Source organism: Channa argus, chromosome 5, assembly GCF_033026475.1.
Source record: "Channa argus isolate prfri chromosome 5, Channa argus male v1.0, whole genome shotgun sequence".
Taxonomy (NCBI): Eukaryota; Metazoa; Chordata; class Actinopteri; order Anabantiformes; family Channidae; genus Channa; species Channa argus.
Genome location: NC_090201.1, coordinates 14,492,317 through 14,510,901, shown reverse-complemented (window position 1 = coordinate 14,510,901; position 18,585 = coordinate 14,492,317). Strand labels below are relative to the sequence as shown.

General features: G+C 37.9%; 3 protein-coding genes across 4 annotated transcripts in view; all 3 read right to left on the bottom strand.

Annotated features, from left to right (window-relative positions):
• The window catches only part of LOC137128058 (potassium voltage-gated channel subfamily B member 1-like), a 33,492-nt gene extending 33,154 nt beyond the window's left edge, over window positions 1-338 (bottom strand). Inside the window, exon 1 of the mRNA XM_067505740.1 lies at window positions 9-338. The gene's annotated coding sequence lies outside the window, so the exon portion shown is untranslated. The remainder of the gene's footprint in view (window positions 1-8) is intronic.
• An 892-nt stretch (window positions 339-1,230) lies between these two features.
• Window positions 1,231-9,920, bottom strand: LOC137127849 (prostacyclin synthase-like). Its single transcript, XM_067505323.1, has 10 exons — window positions 9,770-9,920; window positions 9,016-9,139; window positions 8,277-8,452; window positions 7,577-7,720; window positions 6,951-7,078; window positions 5,648-5,829; window positions 2,774-2,927; window positions 2,254-2,435; window positions 1,672-1,823; window positions 1,231-1,540 (listed from the first exon to the last, which is right to left on the bottom strand). The coding sequence occupies exons 1-10, from the start codon at window positions 9,835-9,837 to the stop codon at window positions 1,390-1,392; spliced, it is 1,461 nt and encodes a 486-aa protein (XP_067361424.1). The 5' UTR covers window positions 9,838-9,920; the 3' UTR covers window positions 1,231-1,389.
• A 1,159-nt stretch (window positions 9,921-11,079) lies between these two features.
• Window positions 11,080-17,728, bottom strand: thumpd3 (THUMP domain containing 3). Of its 2 annotated transcripts, none has more exons than XM_067505321.1 (10): window positions 17,583-17,728; window positions 16,859-17,199; window positions 16,587-16,664; window positions 16,076-16,504; window positions 14,918-15,048; window positions 13,700-13,769; window positions 12,867-12,982; window positions 12,668-12,772; window positions 12,243-12,366; window positions 11,080-11,603 (listed from the first exon to the last, which is right to left on the bottom strand). In XM_067505321.1, the coding sequence occupies exons 2-10, from the start codon at window positions 17,099-17,101 to the stop codon at window positions 11,412-11,414; spliced, it is 1,488 nt and encodes a 495-aa protein (XP_067361422.1). In that variant the 5' UTR covers window positions 17,102-17,199; window positions 17,583-17,728; the 3' UTR covers window positions 11,080-11,411. The 2 variants fall into 2 exon arrangements, with proteins under 2 accessions (XP_067361422.1, XP_067361423.1); XM_067505322.1 differs by having other exon boundaries at window positions 17,515-17,620.
• Between the last annotated feature and the right edge of the window lie 857 nt (window positions 17,729-18,585).

The window sequence follows — 18,585 nt, the reverse complement described above, 5'->3', positions numbered from 1 at the left end:
ACACATACGTGTTTCCCACATATCTGGATTCGCCTCATGGACGGACACCGGCAACATTTTAAGAGAAAACGGGTTAAAACTTGTTATGTCCGTCCAGGTCTCCGGCGCTTTGCTGAAGAAGGCATCATGACCTACGCACCGACATGTTGAAAACTATTTTACGGAGATATCACCATGTCTATTCTGTCCCGTCCTCCCGTTGCAGGGGAAATCAACAAGTAGACTCCGGAGAGTAGCCGGGGACACTCTCGGCACCTCTGCTTTACCTGCTCGCTGTGTGAGTGCTAGCTGGACTGTGAACGGGATTCTGCAGAGGCTGATTTGACTGAGGCTCCTCCAGCGGCACAGCCTGTGTGAGATTAACCCTCTCTCAGCCAGTGAGTCACAGCTCAGTGCATCCACACAGTATTTCTGCTTTGTGCAGCTGCATTTACAGTCAGCAAACATTGCTTTGAGAATTCACATCCTTGGACAGAACTGTATCAAAGTCCTACAGTTTCGTTTGTACCTACCATAGTTGAACCGAGACTTTGTAGCAATTATGTGAACAGTTAGGCCACTAAACACATTTAGTATTACAAGTATTTAAAGTAAGTAATGTTCCAAGCCCTCCTGGGAATATTGTCATTATTTTTGTCAGTTAGTGAATGATTGCTGAATCAGGACAAAGTAAACCATGCAATACTGTTCGAAATGATGCTTGTGCCACAGCAGCTAATTCCTCATTGATCCACACAACAGGACCAAATAGATTACATGATTACATTAACCCCAAATTTACTGGGGCTTAAAGAGCCTGATTAAAACATTGTATAACGTGAAATGATGAGTATGCTGTATTGTCATAGAAGGAGTGAAGTGTTCCCTCACAGACCTGCAAAGAATCTAACAGTCTGTGTTGCTGATCCTGCAACAAGTGATCATTTGCTCTCCGTGACATATAAATCTAAACTTTCCACTCAGCTTGGCTCTGCAACCAGCATGTGTGAGTCAGTGTAACAAATGTGTTTTTACAGTACAGGCAGGGCCCACATTACACTCATACCAAAACATGCTCTAGTGCTTAACTTATAGATCCAACAAATGACACATTGTGAGCACTACTCATATTTCATTGTCTGATTTCAGTTTTACTCACAAAAAATAATTATGTTGGCTGATGTGAGCAGTTTTAATGGACCTGGACAAATCACTGTAGCAAAAAAGTCAAATACATTGGACGACACAAGGTTATACACAAGGTATAATTGCATTTATTGTTAAATACCAAAATAATTATACACTGTAAAATATAAATATAGAAAATCCAAAGAGCATATTGACACTGAAAAAAACAAGCATGTGTTGAAATGTGCACAACAGATAACTGTTTTTCTTGTGTTTAAAGTCCTAGTGTTTATTCCTCAGTTTATATTGGACAAGCAAGTCCCCCTCTGGTTGGAGCATCCCAAATCCATAACGACCAGCATTTACCTCTGGCATCTGGGCATCTGGGTCACACAGCTCCAATTCATACTTAGTCAATACCATGTAAACAAACCTTAAGAGCAAACAGAGATGAAATACAAAATTAGGACATTCAAGAAAAAATAAAGAATACTCCCCGGTGGAACATTTTGAGGTTTTAACCAATTCTAAGGTTATATAGCACACTATTTCTAGGCTACTCACTGTCTGATGGTATTGATGGCAAACTGCTTTCCCACACAGCCATTGGTCCCTGCACCCCATGGCATGGTGTAATATTTTAGCTGCTTCCCTCCTTTGTAAAAATCCTTCTTCAATGATCCATCTTCATTAATGAAACGGTTGTACTTGTATTTCTACAAAAGAAACACATTTTTAGCAGCAGGTATTAATGCCATCACATCATCAATGAATGTTATTTGGAAATGTTATTTCTTTTTAAAAAAGTCTAAAATTTTGTGCACTTGTCTAATTTCTGTGGCCAAATATTTTTAAAGCAGCCTTGCAATGTCCTACCCACGCCTATTAGCCGTGTTTCTGTTCCTGTGCTCAGCTAATCCCTCAATGGTCCACAGCTCTGAGGTTGACCTCTCACTGCGTACAGGGTCAGCTTTGCGTAGGTGTTGATTCCACCTTACATAAACAACTATAGATGCTAATTACTCTTAAGTCTGCCTCATACTATTCCCAAAGACAATTACCGATATTCCTGTTGGCAGCACAGGAATCTTTTAATGGAGGTTAGAAACAGGCAGGCTATTACTTTAACAAGATAGAACAACAAACCTGTGGCTCATGGTAAATGTCAGTGTCCATCTGAGGGCTGTTGAAAGGAAACAAACACACTCTGTCTCCTTTCCTGAGCAGGTATTCTTGGCCATCTGCCATTTGGAGGCTCTTGTCCTGCACTACCTCTCTTGTGATGAAGGGTGCAGCAGTGAGTCTCAGTGTTTCTTCCAAGGCACTATCTGCAGAAATAAGGGTAGGGATTAATGTAGCCCATCTACTGTGCACTATGGCATGTTGTTTATTTTATGAATCCATTTTGATTTGTTTGTATTTTCTTCTACTTGTGATACTTTGGAGTGTTCTAGGTATACCCTTCTCCGTTACTTTATGATTGTGTACGTATGTAATTAATAGTATTCCAAGTCTGCAACATATTATTGGGTATGTTGAGAAAAAAAAATAACCATTTGGACCATTTTGTTTGTTGGTCATTTTAAGGCCATTCACTCACTGAATACAAACAGCCTACTGTCAATAAAAGTTCTTCTTTTTACACAAACTGGGATCAAGATCTCACCGAACACAGGGGTGGTCACACTTCTGTCCATGACACAAGTCTCTGAGGTTTCCCTCTGTGAGATCTGGCTGAACTCCCTTTTTACTGCAGTCAGAGCTTCAGGATTTGTCAACAAGTAGCCCAACAGCCAAAATGCAGCAGGACCAACATTACCCTGAAAACAAACAAAGGCCCACATAAACACAATGATAACGCTGACTCACACACTCCTGACATTAAGAACATCACATGGCACCCCTATTATTCATGCATTGTTAAATTTGCAATAAAACACAAATTCTAAATAAAGTTTCTTTAATTGAATAATAGACCCTAATGAATCACTAGTGCTAACAATATCAAAAAGAACAGCTTCCTTTGTTGTGTCTGGCATGGGGAGAACTGTGTTCTGGATAGTCTCACTATTGGCAAAGCACAGCACAGTAATGGTTTACTTAAAAAGGAAAGCCATATAAACTGGCGGTCCCCTACCATCTACCTGCATCCAAGGGCAGGACATTGAAGCCATTCAGTTTTATGTTAAACCACACTGCCGGCTGCCAGGACTAAAGAAAAGTTCTAAACAGACGTTTAGTACTTTAGCAACGGTGAAAAATAATTACTTTAAACATTGTTTTAGGCCACACTACAAAATGAAATTAAAAGGATAAACACAACTGACACTGAAGTTGTGTGAATTATAAAAAAAGGCTATATCAAAATTTTTTTAGCAGATACACCTGGTTGCAAAAAATGTGCATGTCCATGAAATGGCAAAAAATAGCAAAACAAATATATATATATTTTTTTCTATCAGCTTAATATTTCATACATATTCAACTTGTAGACATGGTTCTTCATCAGAAGTTATTTAAAGCAGTTAATCGAAGTAATTTTTATACACTCCATAACCACTTTTGTTACTTGTGATGATAAAGTAAAATTTGTACTAACTGAATATGCTGAATGTGTTAATATTATGTTAAACTTAAGGTTGAGTTTGCATCCCCTTACATTCCAATCCAATGCAAAAGATGCAAACTTAATTCCACTACATATTATAAACACACAACAATGTTTGTTAATCTTTGTCATTAACATATTAACTGTTCAATTTCATTATGCAAGTATATTTTATACCCCCAATTCCAAAAGTGATATGTGTGTAAAACCTAAATAAAAACAGAATGCAATGTCTTGCAAATCTCATCAACCCATGTTCTATTCAAAATATAACAAACAAAATATCAGATGTTTAAACTGAGACATTTTACCATTTTTTGGAAAATATTAGCTCATTTTGAATTTGGTGTCCACAACACATCTCAAAAAAGTTGGAAGAGGGTGATGTTTACCATTTTATAGCATCCCCTCCTCTTTTAACAGCTGTCTGTAAACATCTGGGAATGGTATGTTAGACCAGTTGCTGGAGTTTTAGGAGAGGAATGTTGTCCAATTGTTGTCTGATGCAGGATTCTTGCTGCTCAACAGTCCTGGACCTTTGTTGCTGGATTTTTGTTTTCCAACACACCAAATGTTTTCCATTGGTGAATGGTTTGGACTGCAGGCCGGCCAGTTCAGAAGCCAGGTTTTTCTCCTGTGAAGCCATGCTGTTGTGGTGGATGCAGTATGTGGTTTAGCATTGTCTTGCTAAAATATGCAAAGCCTTCCCTGAAAGAGATGTTGTGTAGCGCTTTGGCCCAGGGAACATGGCGGAGTTTCCAGATCATGTTCACATATGGCTTCTTCATTGCATGATACAGCTTTAACTTACATTTGTGAATTCCGCAGTGAACTGTGTTCACAGACAGTGGCTTCTGGAAGTGTTCCTGAGCCCAGGCAGTGATAACCAGTAGAGAATTGGACCGGTTTTTAATGCAGTGCTGCCTGAGGGCCCAAAGATCACATGCATCCAGTGTTGACCTTTGGCCTTGTCCCTTGTGCACAGATATTTCTCCTGATTCTCTGAAGGTTTTGATGATATTATAAACTGTAAATGTGGAGACTTCAAAGAAATTACAATTTTACATTAAGTAACAGTTTTCTGTAATTGTTCCACAGTTTTTTTGGCACAGTTTCTTGCAGATTGGTGAACCTCTTTCCATCTTTACATTCAAGAGGCTCTGCCTCTCTGAAATGCTCCTTTTATATCCAGTCATGTTATAGATATGCCAGTCAAATGTCCCTCCATTTGTTTTTGAATGGTGGCAATTACTTTTCCAGCCTCTTTTTTTGAGATGCGGTGCTGCCATAAAATTCAAAATAAGCTAATATTTTCTATGAAATGGTTTTCACATCTGCCCAACGTTTTTGAAATTCGGGTTGTAATTTATCCCAGTAAAGTTATAAAGAAAAGTATGTTGTGACTCAGACAATTTAAAAAGTATGACTCAAAAAAAAAAAAAAAAAAAAAAATCTAAACTAACCACAGTGACTGGCAATTGCAAAAAAGGATGAGTAAGCACCTTGTGGAGTAAAGCAAATGTTTTAATAAATGTCTGATTAACATCTGTGATGCAAAAAACAGTAAGAGTGAGGCAAGACTGTATGAGTATATATTAGTCCACTGAGAAAAAAAATCTGAGGGCAAAACAGATTGAATCCCATTCAAGGCCAATATTTCCAAGAACATTTGTTTTTGTCATGAAAATGCAAAAATATTATTTTATGTGTAAACCTTTTCACACTTCTCCATAACCTGATCTTTTAACATCAAATCCATTTACTTTTAAATTACTTAAATAGTCTACTCACAGACAGACCAATGTGAAAGAAGTGGTAACAGCACACACACATGGTAAACCAAAGTACTGCACTGATCTGATTGGCCAGGCAACATACCTAGATGTGATCAGCAAGTGATATTCCTGAACGGTCTTTCACCTGACATCTCACCTGTGTTGCCCAGAGTTGCATTAGAATAGCCTTCTTTTGTGTGTCCTCGTCAGCCCCCTCCTCCTCTAGGAGACGACTGTAGGCGTGAAGCCATTGGCTCGATCCTGAGTCTTCAGTCAGACCTGCTGGAGCCAGAAGCTCCCACAGTCTCTTACGAACACTCTGGGCTGTCCTCTTCTCCTCTGTTGCAGAAGATAAACATCACAAAGTAGGTGAGTGAATCACAGAAAAAACATAAACATTTAATGTTGTTGTGAATGTCAATGAATAAAATCCCAGACGTATAAACACACACAAACAATATTTCAGGTTAAGACAGGTACACCTGGAGTTGGTGCACAATAGTACTACGATTGGCCGACTTTCCTATGTAGTATGGTTGGAATGGATTATAAACAACGATACACAAAGAGAGGCAAGGCCTGGGGAAATAAGTAATGACAGTGAGGTACAAGTTAGATCACAGTCTGTAGAGGGCTGAGTTGGGGAAGTGTGCTTGTAACAGTCTTCCCAAACAAACTCCTAGACGCTATGTAAGCAACTGAGTAATTGAGAAATGCCATGGCAACTATAAAACAAACTCCACCGGTGATGTCAAATCATGCTAGTTGAGACACACTGACAAAACAGTGAGGACACATGCAGACTCATGGCTATGAGACAATCATTTCTGACATCAGTAGGTTCTTAAAAGGCAACTTCTCCGATTATCAACTTGCTTCTTATGGTTCTATTTTGTGGAGAAAATGCCACCTCTTTATTAAAATATCTTTTTGGTACTAGCTGAAAATTCATAGATGATCTATAAATAATCCATCCTTCAATTATTTGTAACCCCATCCTGTTCAGGGTCTATACCAGCTGTCATAGGGCAAAAGACAAGGTACGCCCTGGACAGGTCACCAGTCTATCTCTGGGCCACCATAGAGACACATACACAGATAGAGAAACATTCACACACACAGGCAATTTAGAGTAACCATGACATGGTGACATGCATGGCTTTGGACTGTGGGATGAAACCTGTACCTGAAGGAAACCCACGCGAGGACGGGACAAACTCTAAACAGAAAGGCCACAGTGGGTCAGAAATTCAACCCAGGGACTTTCAAGCCTGAGGTTGCTGTGCTACCCACTGCCCCACTGTGCTGCCCTCATATAATCTGGACTGATAATCAAGATTAAATTCAAGATTATGTCATCTAGACTGAAAAACTGATTTACGGATCATATCATCTCCTTCAGATGATTTAGTTGAAAAGAAAAAAATTGATTGAATTTATGTTTTTTTCTGTGACATTACCTGGCTTCAGTGTTCCTCTTGCCATTTTGGTTAAGAGACCATCAAACTTCTTGTAACCCTCATAGACACTTGAAGGATCTGTGCTGTTGTTGTTCTGTTCTCTCCCAAACAGTGTCAGGTACCCCGCCCTGCAAAATAAGAGATAAACAGCCAGAGAATGTGTGAGACCAACTGTCTGATGGAGAGATAACAACCCACACGGTTTCTCTATTTGAAAGGACGAGTCACACGAGTGATCCCCTTTCAACTGAATAGTTTCAAGTATTTTTGCATTTCTCATGGTGGATGCCACAGTACATGCATTGCTATTGTATAGTGTTTCACAATCACGATAACTTATCTTTGTTAACTGGGGATCCCATTTATCATCAACAGACAATGACAGTGTGATTCACATCCGCTCCCCCAAAATAGGCGACATGTTCCACCCAAAAGGGGACCGCAAACATGTGTGGAAGAGTACTCTCTAAGACTTACTCTTCATCTGTCTTGTGCTGTTTACAAACAGAAGATCTCAGGACTGACTGGTGTGTAAACTGTTTAGCAGAAGACATTTGACACAAATGCATGCTTCTTTTGGCATACTTAAGAGTGTGTGTGTGTGGGAGGGAGGGACTCAGTCATACTTAAAAAGCAATCTGTAGGAGAAGTCAAACAGTCCCTCCTTTTTCCAGTCTTTCTGGTTCTGAGGCATCTCTGCTTTCAGTAAGGCTTTGAGGTTTCGCTCCATGGTACAATTAAGGGCAGCCAAATTCATTCCCATAAAGTGCCTGTGGACACAAAAGATTAGAGGGGACACAGGAAGAAAAGGTGTTAATTGTAGGAACAAAAGTAGGAAATTCTGTCAATCATATCACATAGATTTTTGGCAGTGTAAACCACTGGGATAACCCAGTGATATATTTTTAACCTCAGTTGACCTGGTTGCCCTACCTATTTTCTCAGAGGTAATACAATGGAAAAAGGAGAATAAAGTTACACACCTGTCAAGTCTTATGCAACCAGTAGAATACATTATGTGCAGACATCAGTCTTTAAAGTAAATTAGAAATTCATAGCATAGGAGTAGATTTAATTTCAGTTCAACACAATAAACACTGAGTTGAGAAACTGGGAAATTACAAAACAAGAAGCCCTAAAAAGATATCTGCAAAAACGGGAAGGGTATCTGGGACAAAATATCCACTGTGATACTATTTATTACTGACTACTGATGAAATTTGAGTGGGCGGAATTTAACTAACTAATTTCGCTTCCACATTTACATGAAGTGAAAATGAAAACATGCAGGCCAAGCTTAAAGTTAGAATAATAATAAACACACACTTTTTCATCATGGCTTTTGCTTTAGCCATCTGGCCATGTGAGAGCTCCAAGCTGAAGATCCTCTTCATGAGCACTTGTGCATAGCATGTGAAGTCCAGCGAATCAGAGTCATTGATGACAGAATCATATGAGTGTGGATCCAGCAGCACCGTCACATAACGTCCTGCAGCACGCACCTGGATATCATCAGTGCAACAATGTGAATTAGATACAGCTGAAAAACAGATGCTCAGTACATCCTTTTGTCATAGCATTTTAAACGTTTAACTGCATCATAAAATGCACTGAACATTATATTAGCCCATTAGATTTCATATGTTGGTGTATATCACAAACATACCCTCTTTATTAAATGTACATCTCTGATCAATTGCAATATTTCTGAAATGTTGTGAATATACATATAATTTAAGATCACAAGATTTTGAGGAAAATTAATTGTTAGTACCCCCTATTAGTAAAACTAGTTTCAGGATCATTGAAAATCATACCGTGTCCCTTTGTTAATTTATGGTGCATGATGATCTTTGCATAATGCTACTTCATGAACAACATCACATTGTTAAATCTCTAACATGTGTCATACTGTTACATTTGAAAAGTATAAAACACTCCTCTCAATTACATTTTATCTTGAAATCAAGCAGATTCAAATTTGCAAACAAATTCTTAGTAATCAATATAGAAACCTGAGATACATTTTTCAAATGTACATGATGCTGAAATGTCTTTTTCTCACCGTGAAAATGTTTCCATGTTTCAGTTTCATTCGATTCAAGAATTTGGAAGCATCTTTTCCAAATTCAAGTGCATGGCCTAACCATGGAATAATTCCTTTATCCAGAGGTGGCTCACTTTTGGATCTAAAGACATAATTACAAATAAACAGTGAACAGTATTAGTTATTTTTAGATAATCATAATGGCATGTTGCAACTTTAAAAATGTTTTTCTCCTAATAGTTTGGTACTAAATATACAATTTCTTTGTCTTAATTATATAATATTAGTCTTTAATCTTCCAGCTGCTGTCAGTGTACACACAGTGCAAACTGTGTTGGTGTGAACTCAGTGAATGAAAGGAGTGGACTGAAAATGTTTCATTACATAATTTTTATACATTGTGAGTGTACATGAAAACACACAATTGTGAACTGTAAAGGTTCACTACAGACACTTATAATAACACTTGAGTAGTTAAGCCACATTCCTGACTGAAGTAGAAACAACGTACAAAACACCCTAATTTGCTTGGCTGAGATAACAAAGCCCTTCACTACAGGGCTTTGATTGGGAAATCATTAGAAATGGATTTGAGTGGATTTTAGCCTTCAATTGTTCTACATTACATAGAACAATAAAACGACAGCAAAAAGTTAAAGAAGCCAATAATAAGCTAGTCTAAGCGTTATGGGTAGCTTCCTCTGCTTGCAAATATTAGGCTACAGTTATGAGGTGTGTTTAAACCAAACAAGTGACTAAAACTGTTACGTACCTTGATCTTTGTGTGAAGATAAAATAAAGCAGAAGCGCTTGAACCAGCAGAAGAACTGTCCAGATCATTTCGTGTGTTTACTTACTCAGTATTGGCCTCCCCTCGGCCCTCACATGGCTTTTAACAAGATCCCCTCCCACACTATTACGTGACCTGAAATCACGTCAATCCCTGCGGGCGGCTCATTTTAAATAATACGCTAAGCTCTGTAACGTCATTCTGAAAGGAGTAAAATTCCCGAACGCGTGACATTAGGTGAAAGCATGTTTTTTTGTCATGTCATTGTCTGGACAAGTGGCTGTGAGAGGACACTGAAAGTAAATGCGGTCCAGCACCGGGGCGTTGAGACCCGCTTATTTCCGCAGAATTACGCACAGGCGGACAAAATACACAACTAAAAAACTCATGAGCAATACTAAACAATACAATTAATGAAAATGTACAAATAAGTCAGATTACTAATATGAAATAAATGGAAAAGTACATATATTCAAATTATTTACATTCTTTTTTAATTGGGCTTTATCCAGCACTGAAGCCAACACTACTGTTTATTTCGTTGTTGGAGGAAAAACTGCTGGACAGATGTTAATAATCTTTAAACGGAAGTATGAGAAAATCAACATTTTTCTATTTGGTTAGAGCCTGTAGTTTAGCGTGAAGTGCCTGCAAATATTCACGTAGCCTACACTGCAGTATCTTACTGTAAGACCGTCCCTCACTATTGAGTCACTTACACACAGACACACACACACGCTTCCTTTTTTACTTATTGTCAATTTCTATTGCCCCACCTGTTGTGCGCTCAAGACAGCACGTAAGATGTGGAAATGAAAAGCAGGTTGGTCCACCAGGTTCCTGACCTACAAACCAGGTAAATCACACCCATTTTTTTGGGCTCGTTTTTTTCCCCCTGCTATTAAATATTACTAAAAATATACACTGGCAAGAAAAGGTTTGGAAACACCAACAGACTTGTGTATTTTTATGATCTTTGGTTGGTTTTATTCAAACTGTTGTAAATGGATCACAAAACAAACACAAAAAAGAACAAACTGCATGTTTAAGTAATGGTCAAATCAAATTTTACTATCATCAAAAAACGGCCTCTCCAGCAGTTTTAGCAGATATTTCAGTATGAATTTCTTTCCAGGCCTTCTGCAGAACTTCCTTTAAATTTTTAGATGATTTACCTGCTTATTCAATTGTTTCAGATGAATGCTAAAAACTTTCGGTCTACATTTTTTGGCATTTAGATGTAAACATACAAGAATTTTTTTCTTGCCAGCATAAATGTGAAAAACATCAACTGATATTTAGTTTGATCCTTTATTATTTAAAACAAATGGCAAAGTGCAGATTAGGGATGTAGCAACAGGATAAGTGAAGTACATTGCCCGAAAAACATTCAAGAGGCACTTCACTGCGGCTGAACATGACAAAAGCATTTTTCTATCAAGTTACTACTACTTATTACATTAAACCAAATAAGAAAAGAAGAAAAGACAAAAACACTAAAACCTCTTGCTACACTTCACAAGAGAACCTGATTTAAAAAGAAAGTAAATTCTTCAAAAATAATATAAATAATGGTAATCCTAGCTAGCCTCAAATGAAAATTGATTATCTAAATGGATGTGAATTAAGAGGGCTCCTTGTCTTCCTTCTCTCCCCCCTGTTCATTAAGGATTCTTCGTGATTCATAGACATCCTCAGGAGTTTGGCCAAGCACAGCCCCGGTCCGTTTGAGGAGGTAGACTCCGGCATGTAAACCCCCAACATTGACCCAAACAGTGTGCAGCTTCCTCCACAGTCCTCCCATTCTCGAGATAGCCTGGGGACAACATAAATCTTATGAGGGCAAACTAACAAATGAGACATTTGTTTTGGGTAAAGCAAATGCTTAAGACAAATACAGCTGGTAAAGTCATTCCACTATGTAATGACTGTGTTGAGTTAAACCTGCATTACAAACACTGTGGAGGAATTATTTAGAGATGAGTTCAAGATAGACTGATAGCAAGCTTTGAATATTTGAGCTGGATGGATAAAAACTAAAAGCACAGTGGTAATGGTAGTTAGAATAAAAAAAAAAAAAAAAAACACTTTGGGATGAGGGAACCACAATTACAAAAAGGTGCTTCTACCTGTTCCTGCACCACAGTGAATAAAGAGAATCTTTGTACTACAAAGCCTATTACTCTCACGTGGACCAGGTTTAAAGGTTATATCTATTTTTACTTCATTCATCATTAAAAGCTGCACCAACCAGGCATGCTACGTGACACACTGGACGCCCTGAGAACTGTGTTTATTAACAGGTAGAGGTAAAGTAGAGCTCTAAGTGAAACAGGATTTTTCTTTCTGAATCACCGTCCGTGAGGCACAGCTTTACAGCTAGTCAGACATGTGTTGTCTTTGTGTTTACTCCTGTTTGCCAAAATGCTGTTTTCTGCAAAAAAAATATGGTTACCTTGGCAAAGCATTTCTTGTCTTGTGTCAGCAGGACAGCCTTTCCTGAACCAGGTCTGCACACACGGGCCATTTCTCTCAGACAAGAAGGATAAAGGTCCCAGTTTCTCTTCTTAGAGCCCATTCTTAAAGAAAACAAAAGAACGTTTTAACTTCATGGCTGATGTTCTTTGCATTAGCCATGAAGTACTGCAAATGTATTTATCTCACATCTGCTAAAAGCACTGAAATACATGTCCACTATGATGGCATTTTACTTTTAAGAACACAATTTTCATCCAACAGCCTAAACAAATATGTTAGAGCCAGCTTTGATATTGGCTGGGTAGTATTATAAACACTGCATTATTCAGAATCATTTGTACAAACTATTTAATTGCCCATGTACTGTAACCACTGTACCTCTTGTACTGTACTGTACTGTACCTCTTTCCAAAGGGCATGTCAGTGATGATGATGTCAACAGAGCTGGTCCTGATGGGTAAGTTGCACAAATCCCAGCGCACTGTGTCAATGGGCAAACCAGATGCACTGTTTGAATGGAATTAAAACAGATAATGGTTAGGTACATAAAATTGAACATTAAAAACACCTTTTTAAGAGATTCTAAACTTTTCACACTCACCTGCCCTTGTCTGCCCTCCGTTTCTGGATGTGGCATATATTATTTACTGTGCGGTTAACTGCCATGTCATTGTTGTCACCGGCAATGTAGAATGAACTGCTAAATTCAATGGCCCCCTGGAGACAAAAACATTTATACATAATGACTTGACTGTGCATCACTTGTTTTATGTAAGACTCTGCTTCCTCAAAGCATGGAGCAAGTCACATAGGACGACCTGCAACAATCACAGTATTTATGCGTAAGATGAAGAAATCAGGGAAAGGCCACAGAATGTGGTCGTGCATAGATGGAAACGCTTCAGAGACTGTCAACAAGATGAATACATTCAAACCACTTGTTGACTTAGGAAATGTTATTTTCTGATAGCGCAAAGAAACGAGCAGATGTGAACAAGTTTTTGATCCAAAGAAAACATGCCATTTTATGCACCCAAGAGATAAGCACACATTTTCATTTTTTAAATGAAAAATTATGTAAATAAGCTAAGGATACTATAAACTCAAACCAATGAAAAACTACATGTTTATTAGTATTAGCTGACACGTTTTGGTTTGGGGTCATCATGACACTGGATCAAACTTGTTTTCATCAGTTGCAGTTGGACAGTCCGGTGAAGTGTGAAGACGTGTAGATGACTCAGTGTGAGGTGCTACGCTAATGACAGTGTACATACACATTGTGAATAAATCACTGGGAGGGCTTCAACATGAACAGTGTTTATGACTTACATTATACATTTATTTTTTCTTGCAAAAACATTGTTGTTTTCTTGTAAAAATATCAAAAATACTTACAATATAGTGTTTAATCTTGCACAAATTATATCTCACCTCCAACGGTATCGCTCCAGTTCCACACATTGGATCAAGTATGATATCAGATGCCTGAGGTTTACACAGCCTGTCAACATACAATAGTGAGAATATAACATTGATTCAATATGTTTTTTAAGAATATTCATTCATGCTCAACCTAAACAACAGCATGGATATGGTAAATGGTCTGCACTTATTTAGCACTTTACACTGCTTCTTATTCACCGATCGCACTTAAAATCACACTCACATACCCATACACATGGGGGATGCTCATCGGGAGCAACTAAGCTGGGGTTTAGTGTCTTCCTCAAGGAGACTTCGACGTGTGACCGGAGGAACCGGGGATTGAACCAACAAGTGCAAGATTGGAGGACACCCGCTATACCTTCCTGCGCCACAGTCGCAGATTAAATAATGTTTGCAATAAGTTGCAAACATTAATGAAGACAAAAGTATTAAGGGGGAGTCGTAGTTGGTGTTTAAAAATATACATGTGAAAAACTGCATTTAAGTGGCTACATAATTTATGTCCTAATCCTCATGTAAAATACTAATTACTAACGCTGTTCTTTGTTTCTCTTGTTACACCTCAAAATAAACACTGTGTTGCTGTGACTTGCACTCTTGGTTAGAGTGATGATATTGGATATGCCTCATGGTATGTCATAATAAGTCAGGGCAAGGCTGAATACCTCATGGACGAGTGAGTCACATCTACTTTCTGAAATCCTGTCTAAACACACCAAAGAAATAAATACTTTACAACAATAATTATTATTATTTTTAAAGAAATTTTTTTTATCTTTCTGCTATTCAGCCAAATTGAGAGAAAGAAAGAGGTCTTTTGACTGATTTTGATTTAATGTATTACGTGAGAGTCTGTAGTTGTAGCTAGTATTTTTGTCACAAACATATATCCACTCCTCTGTATTCTTGGCAAACGTGCCACATGAATTGTGTGCTGGCCAATTAGAATATTAGAATAAAATGTTATTTAAACATCATAATTGTTAATGAAACAATTAAGGAGCTCAACAACCACCCTATAAAATCCTAGAGACATTTGAAACCTGAGGAAGAATACACACACACTTATGTGTTTACTAGACCAAATATCTGCATACATAATTCTTAAAACAATCTTAAACGGCACAAAATATATTCTAATATACAAGTGTGAGATTATAATGATCTTATGTATCTGGTCATAACAATGTTAAATAGACATACCTGAGCATGCCATAGCATAAAGTAGACCGCAGTGTAGTAGGTCCAAAGTGGCTGATGTTTCTCCTGTGAAGGCTCTCCTCTGTGAGGGCAATGCCAATCACCACTTCTTCATTGTGTATGTTTAGTAAAACCTTCACAAATAGACATGATCAATATAACTTTCCACACATTTTAAAATCTATGGAGTCAAAATGATTGAAAGTAAATCAATAACCAACTGTTTTGATTTTGAATGTTGCTTAGAAAAAAAAACAAGCATGAAGAGTTCACCTTGGCTTTTGAAAGCATGCAGTGAGCTTTTTTTTCCAATTTAATCTGTGAGCTAACAAAATGTTTTTGTTCCAGCTAAAAGTATTCTAGTTTGATACATTTACACTTTAGTCACTGAACAGATATTTATCCAATGAGACCTATAAGTGATGTTACATGCAAGCAAATAACTGATTCAGGGAGAAGAGACTGAAAGCTATCATCCTATGATAACATAAATTAAACTACAATCCTATATGTAATTAAATTTTAGATATCATAATAGCATTTCTCCAAGTCCGAATGGTAATTCTGATAAGATACACACGATGACATTCTTACTAGAATAAATTGTATTTCAATATATCTACAACTTAGATTTTCACTAGTAAGATATTACTACAGTCAAAACTACATTTAAGATTTCTAAACTCTGTAACATAATAATTGCCCATTGCCGTAATCATCTTTACTTGTAAGCTCAAAGCAAACACAATTTACTAAATATTTCAATGTGTTTTCTAAGCATGTATCTGTTAACCCTCAATAACTGCTAAAGCTGAGCTAAGTTTTCAAAAAACAAATTATAGTTATCATATGACACGAACTTGCGTACTTATTAACTAACAGTAAAATACTGACATTTTTACAAAATGTATAAGACCACAGATCATCATGAGTGAAATATTCAACCTGTGTTTAACACTGAAGCCCTTTCAGTGTGTTGCATAATGTTAACATCAGCTTATCTTTGTGGAAAAATGTACTCAAGAGTGAATTGTTCCTTTGTTACTTCCTAAAATAAACATGATATTATAACGTACAATTTTATCTCTACATGCAGTGTTGTTTTTGGCTATTGCGCTGATATTCACTTTGTGCTCGGCCCGTCTGAACAAGCATTTTTACCTCAATGTCAAACTTTGTCATGTCAGCTTTCCACTGAAAGAATTCCTGAACAGCCCCACCAAAATCTCTTGCTGCTTCATTAGAGGAAAAACTGTGTTTGTCACCGGCCCTGTTGCACGTCACACGAAACTTTATTGGCTTGGTCTCGAATGCTGAGTCCTCGAAGTTCTGGGTGCATTTCTCCATGTCAGTTGAGTTCTCTGTCTTTGTCTGGCCTTCAACAGCAGCCACAGTCTGGTCTAGCCCTTGCTGCTCAGGATCAGCAGCAGTTGCATCACGGGCCTCTGTGTTAGGTTTTAGTTTGTTACCATTCCCTCCTCTCCGGTGGCCTTTCTTCTTTTTTACAGTGCCATTTAACTTCCAGACCTCTAGAGCCTTACCCCAGGGGAGTGTGGAGGCAAGCTGCTGCAACTCCATCAGTGTCTCCTCCTAAACAATACAAAAAGTTAGTCACCCTGACAATAATACTCTTTATATGAGCTACAAAAAAAGCAGCTCAGTTTTGTGTTACCTTTGATTCTTTGAACTGGTAGTGATCATATTCGGCAACTACAACAAATAGATTGTCCACAGACCTCAGAAGATGGACCTGCAGTGGGGAAATAAATTTAGAAAGACATTAAGATGCATTTTTTCTGTGCTTATTATACATCATCTTGCAAACCAGTTAATGAAATATAACTACACTACCAAAAAAACGAGACTAATGATTTTGAACGAGACTATTCAAAATCAAAACATTATTTTCTGGGGTTAGTCTGCATGCTTCAAGTTTTATCACACCTGAAAAAGCTTGTCAGTGGTTACTGGAAAGTATATACGACCACGATCTTTACTAATCCGTGCATCAACTCCAATTTTCTCTTTGACCTCCTCTGCAGCAGTGAGTTCAAACCCTGTGGGTACGGTTGCTCCTATGATGACAGTGATGTAGTCCCCAAAAGTCGCTTTAGTTTCAGTGAAGGAAGATGATGGTTCCACTGATTCAGGGCCATGATCTGCAGCCCCATCTTCGTGGCAAGACATACTGTATCCTTGGGCTGCCTCTCACTAGACAAAGGGCTAATTGAGAAATATGTATGACAGCAGGTGCCAAGCTAAGTGGCTCACATTTATTGTCACACCTAGAAAGAGAGAGGCATTCATAACTGTTATGTTCATATTTATACTGCCTTGTAAGTGAAGAACACATTACACAGCATTTCTGAGTGCCATAAGAGTTGTTAGCATGATGTGAACACTGTGAATAAACAACTGTAATGTTATTGCCGAAGAGGTAAAGTTATTAGCTAGCGTAGCTGTCCAGCGTTAGCTTAAAGGAGCTAAAAAGTTGGTAACGGATATACTGTAGGTGACGTTACCACTGAAACGGTATTTATACTAAAACACTGCAACATAACATAATGACGTGTGTTCATGCAATGAGCAGAAAGGTTCACCTGTTTTAACTGCTAACAGGCTTATACGGATCACTAATACTCTATTTACTAATTAGACTCCGACTAACCTGTCAAGCACGTGGTTACAACGTTGTTTCCGCTTCACAGCAACAACACTAACAGTTCCGGAAGAAGTCCTTCAGAATAAAAGCATAACATCCGCACACATATAGGTCGATAAACCAAAGATCTCTGAACAGACCAAAGATAGATAATTATTATACAGGAAGAAAAGTCAGCTGAAGGTTCAATCCATAACATCTAGGTTTTCATCATTATTTTAATTAAAACGAGTTAGAAATTCGTAGCACTTGAAGTAGATTAGCCTACTTCAAATGCCACGAATATCTAACTCGTTTAAAAATTAAAATGAGTTAGAAAATCGTAGCACTTGAAGTAGACTAGCCTACTTCAAATTCCACGAATATCTAACTCGTTTTAATTTTATTAACTCTGACAGCCTTCCTCCTCAACTTTCCGCCTTGTCCTTCACAAGAACCCTGTATAACGTCACTTTAAAGAACTAATTGTATTTGTTTTAAAGGCTTCTTCTTCTTCAACTTCTTCTTCTTCATCTTCTTCTGCCTCTTCTTCTTCTCCTTTCGGCTGTTACCTTTCAGGGATCGCCACAGCGAATCATGTGTCTCCATTTAACCCTGTCCTCTGCATCCTCTTCTCTCACACCAATTAACTTCATGTCTTCTCGCACTACAGCCATAAATCTCCTCTTAGGTCTTCCTCTAGACCTCAATCCTGGCAGCTCCAACCTCAGCAACCTTCTACCGATATATTCACAGTCTCTCCACTGAACATCAACAACCTCATTCTGGCCTCTCTCATTTGTTATAAAATGGTTTATCAAATTTATTACATTTATGAGTCAAGTAGTCCAATTAACAAAGTACCTATTATTCCATTCCTTCCAAAATTGCTGCCAGGCTCAAACTGATGATTATTTAAATTAAATTACCATTTTTATTCGCTTAATGACAAAACAGGTAATTTGAAATTTTTGCCATGTATGTTTTTGTGAATCATCTAATTGACTAAACAACTATTTCAGCAGGCCTA

Bases quoted from the DNA above. Each gene is read 5' to 3' on its own strand.
- LOC137127849 (XM_067505323.1), bottom strand. From the start codon at position 9,837: ATGATCTGGACAGTTCTTCTGCTGGTTCAAGCGCTTCTGCTTTATTTT. The intron at 7,721-8,276 runs GTGTGTGTTTAT...TTGTGTCCACAG, and splicing joins GCAAAAGCCATGATGAAAAA to GCACTTTATGGGAATGAATT. The intron at 2,436-2,773 runs GTGAGATCTTGA...TTATTTCTGCAG, and splicing joins TGTGACCACCCCTGTGTTCG to ATAGTGCCTTGGAAGAAACA.
- thumpd3 (XM_067505321.1), bottom strand. From the start codon at position 17,101: ATGTCTTGCCACGAAGATGGGGCTGCAGATCATGGCCCTGAATCAGTG. The intron at 16,505-16,586 runs GTAACACAAAAC...TGTATTGTTTAG, and splicing joins ACCAGTTCAAAGAATCAAAG to GAGGAGACACTGATGGAGTT. The intron at 12,367-12,667 runs GTACAGTACAGT...GTTTTCTTTAAG, and splicing joins GACATGCCCTTTGGAAAGAG to AATGGGCTCTAAGAAGAGAA.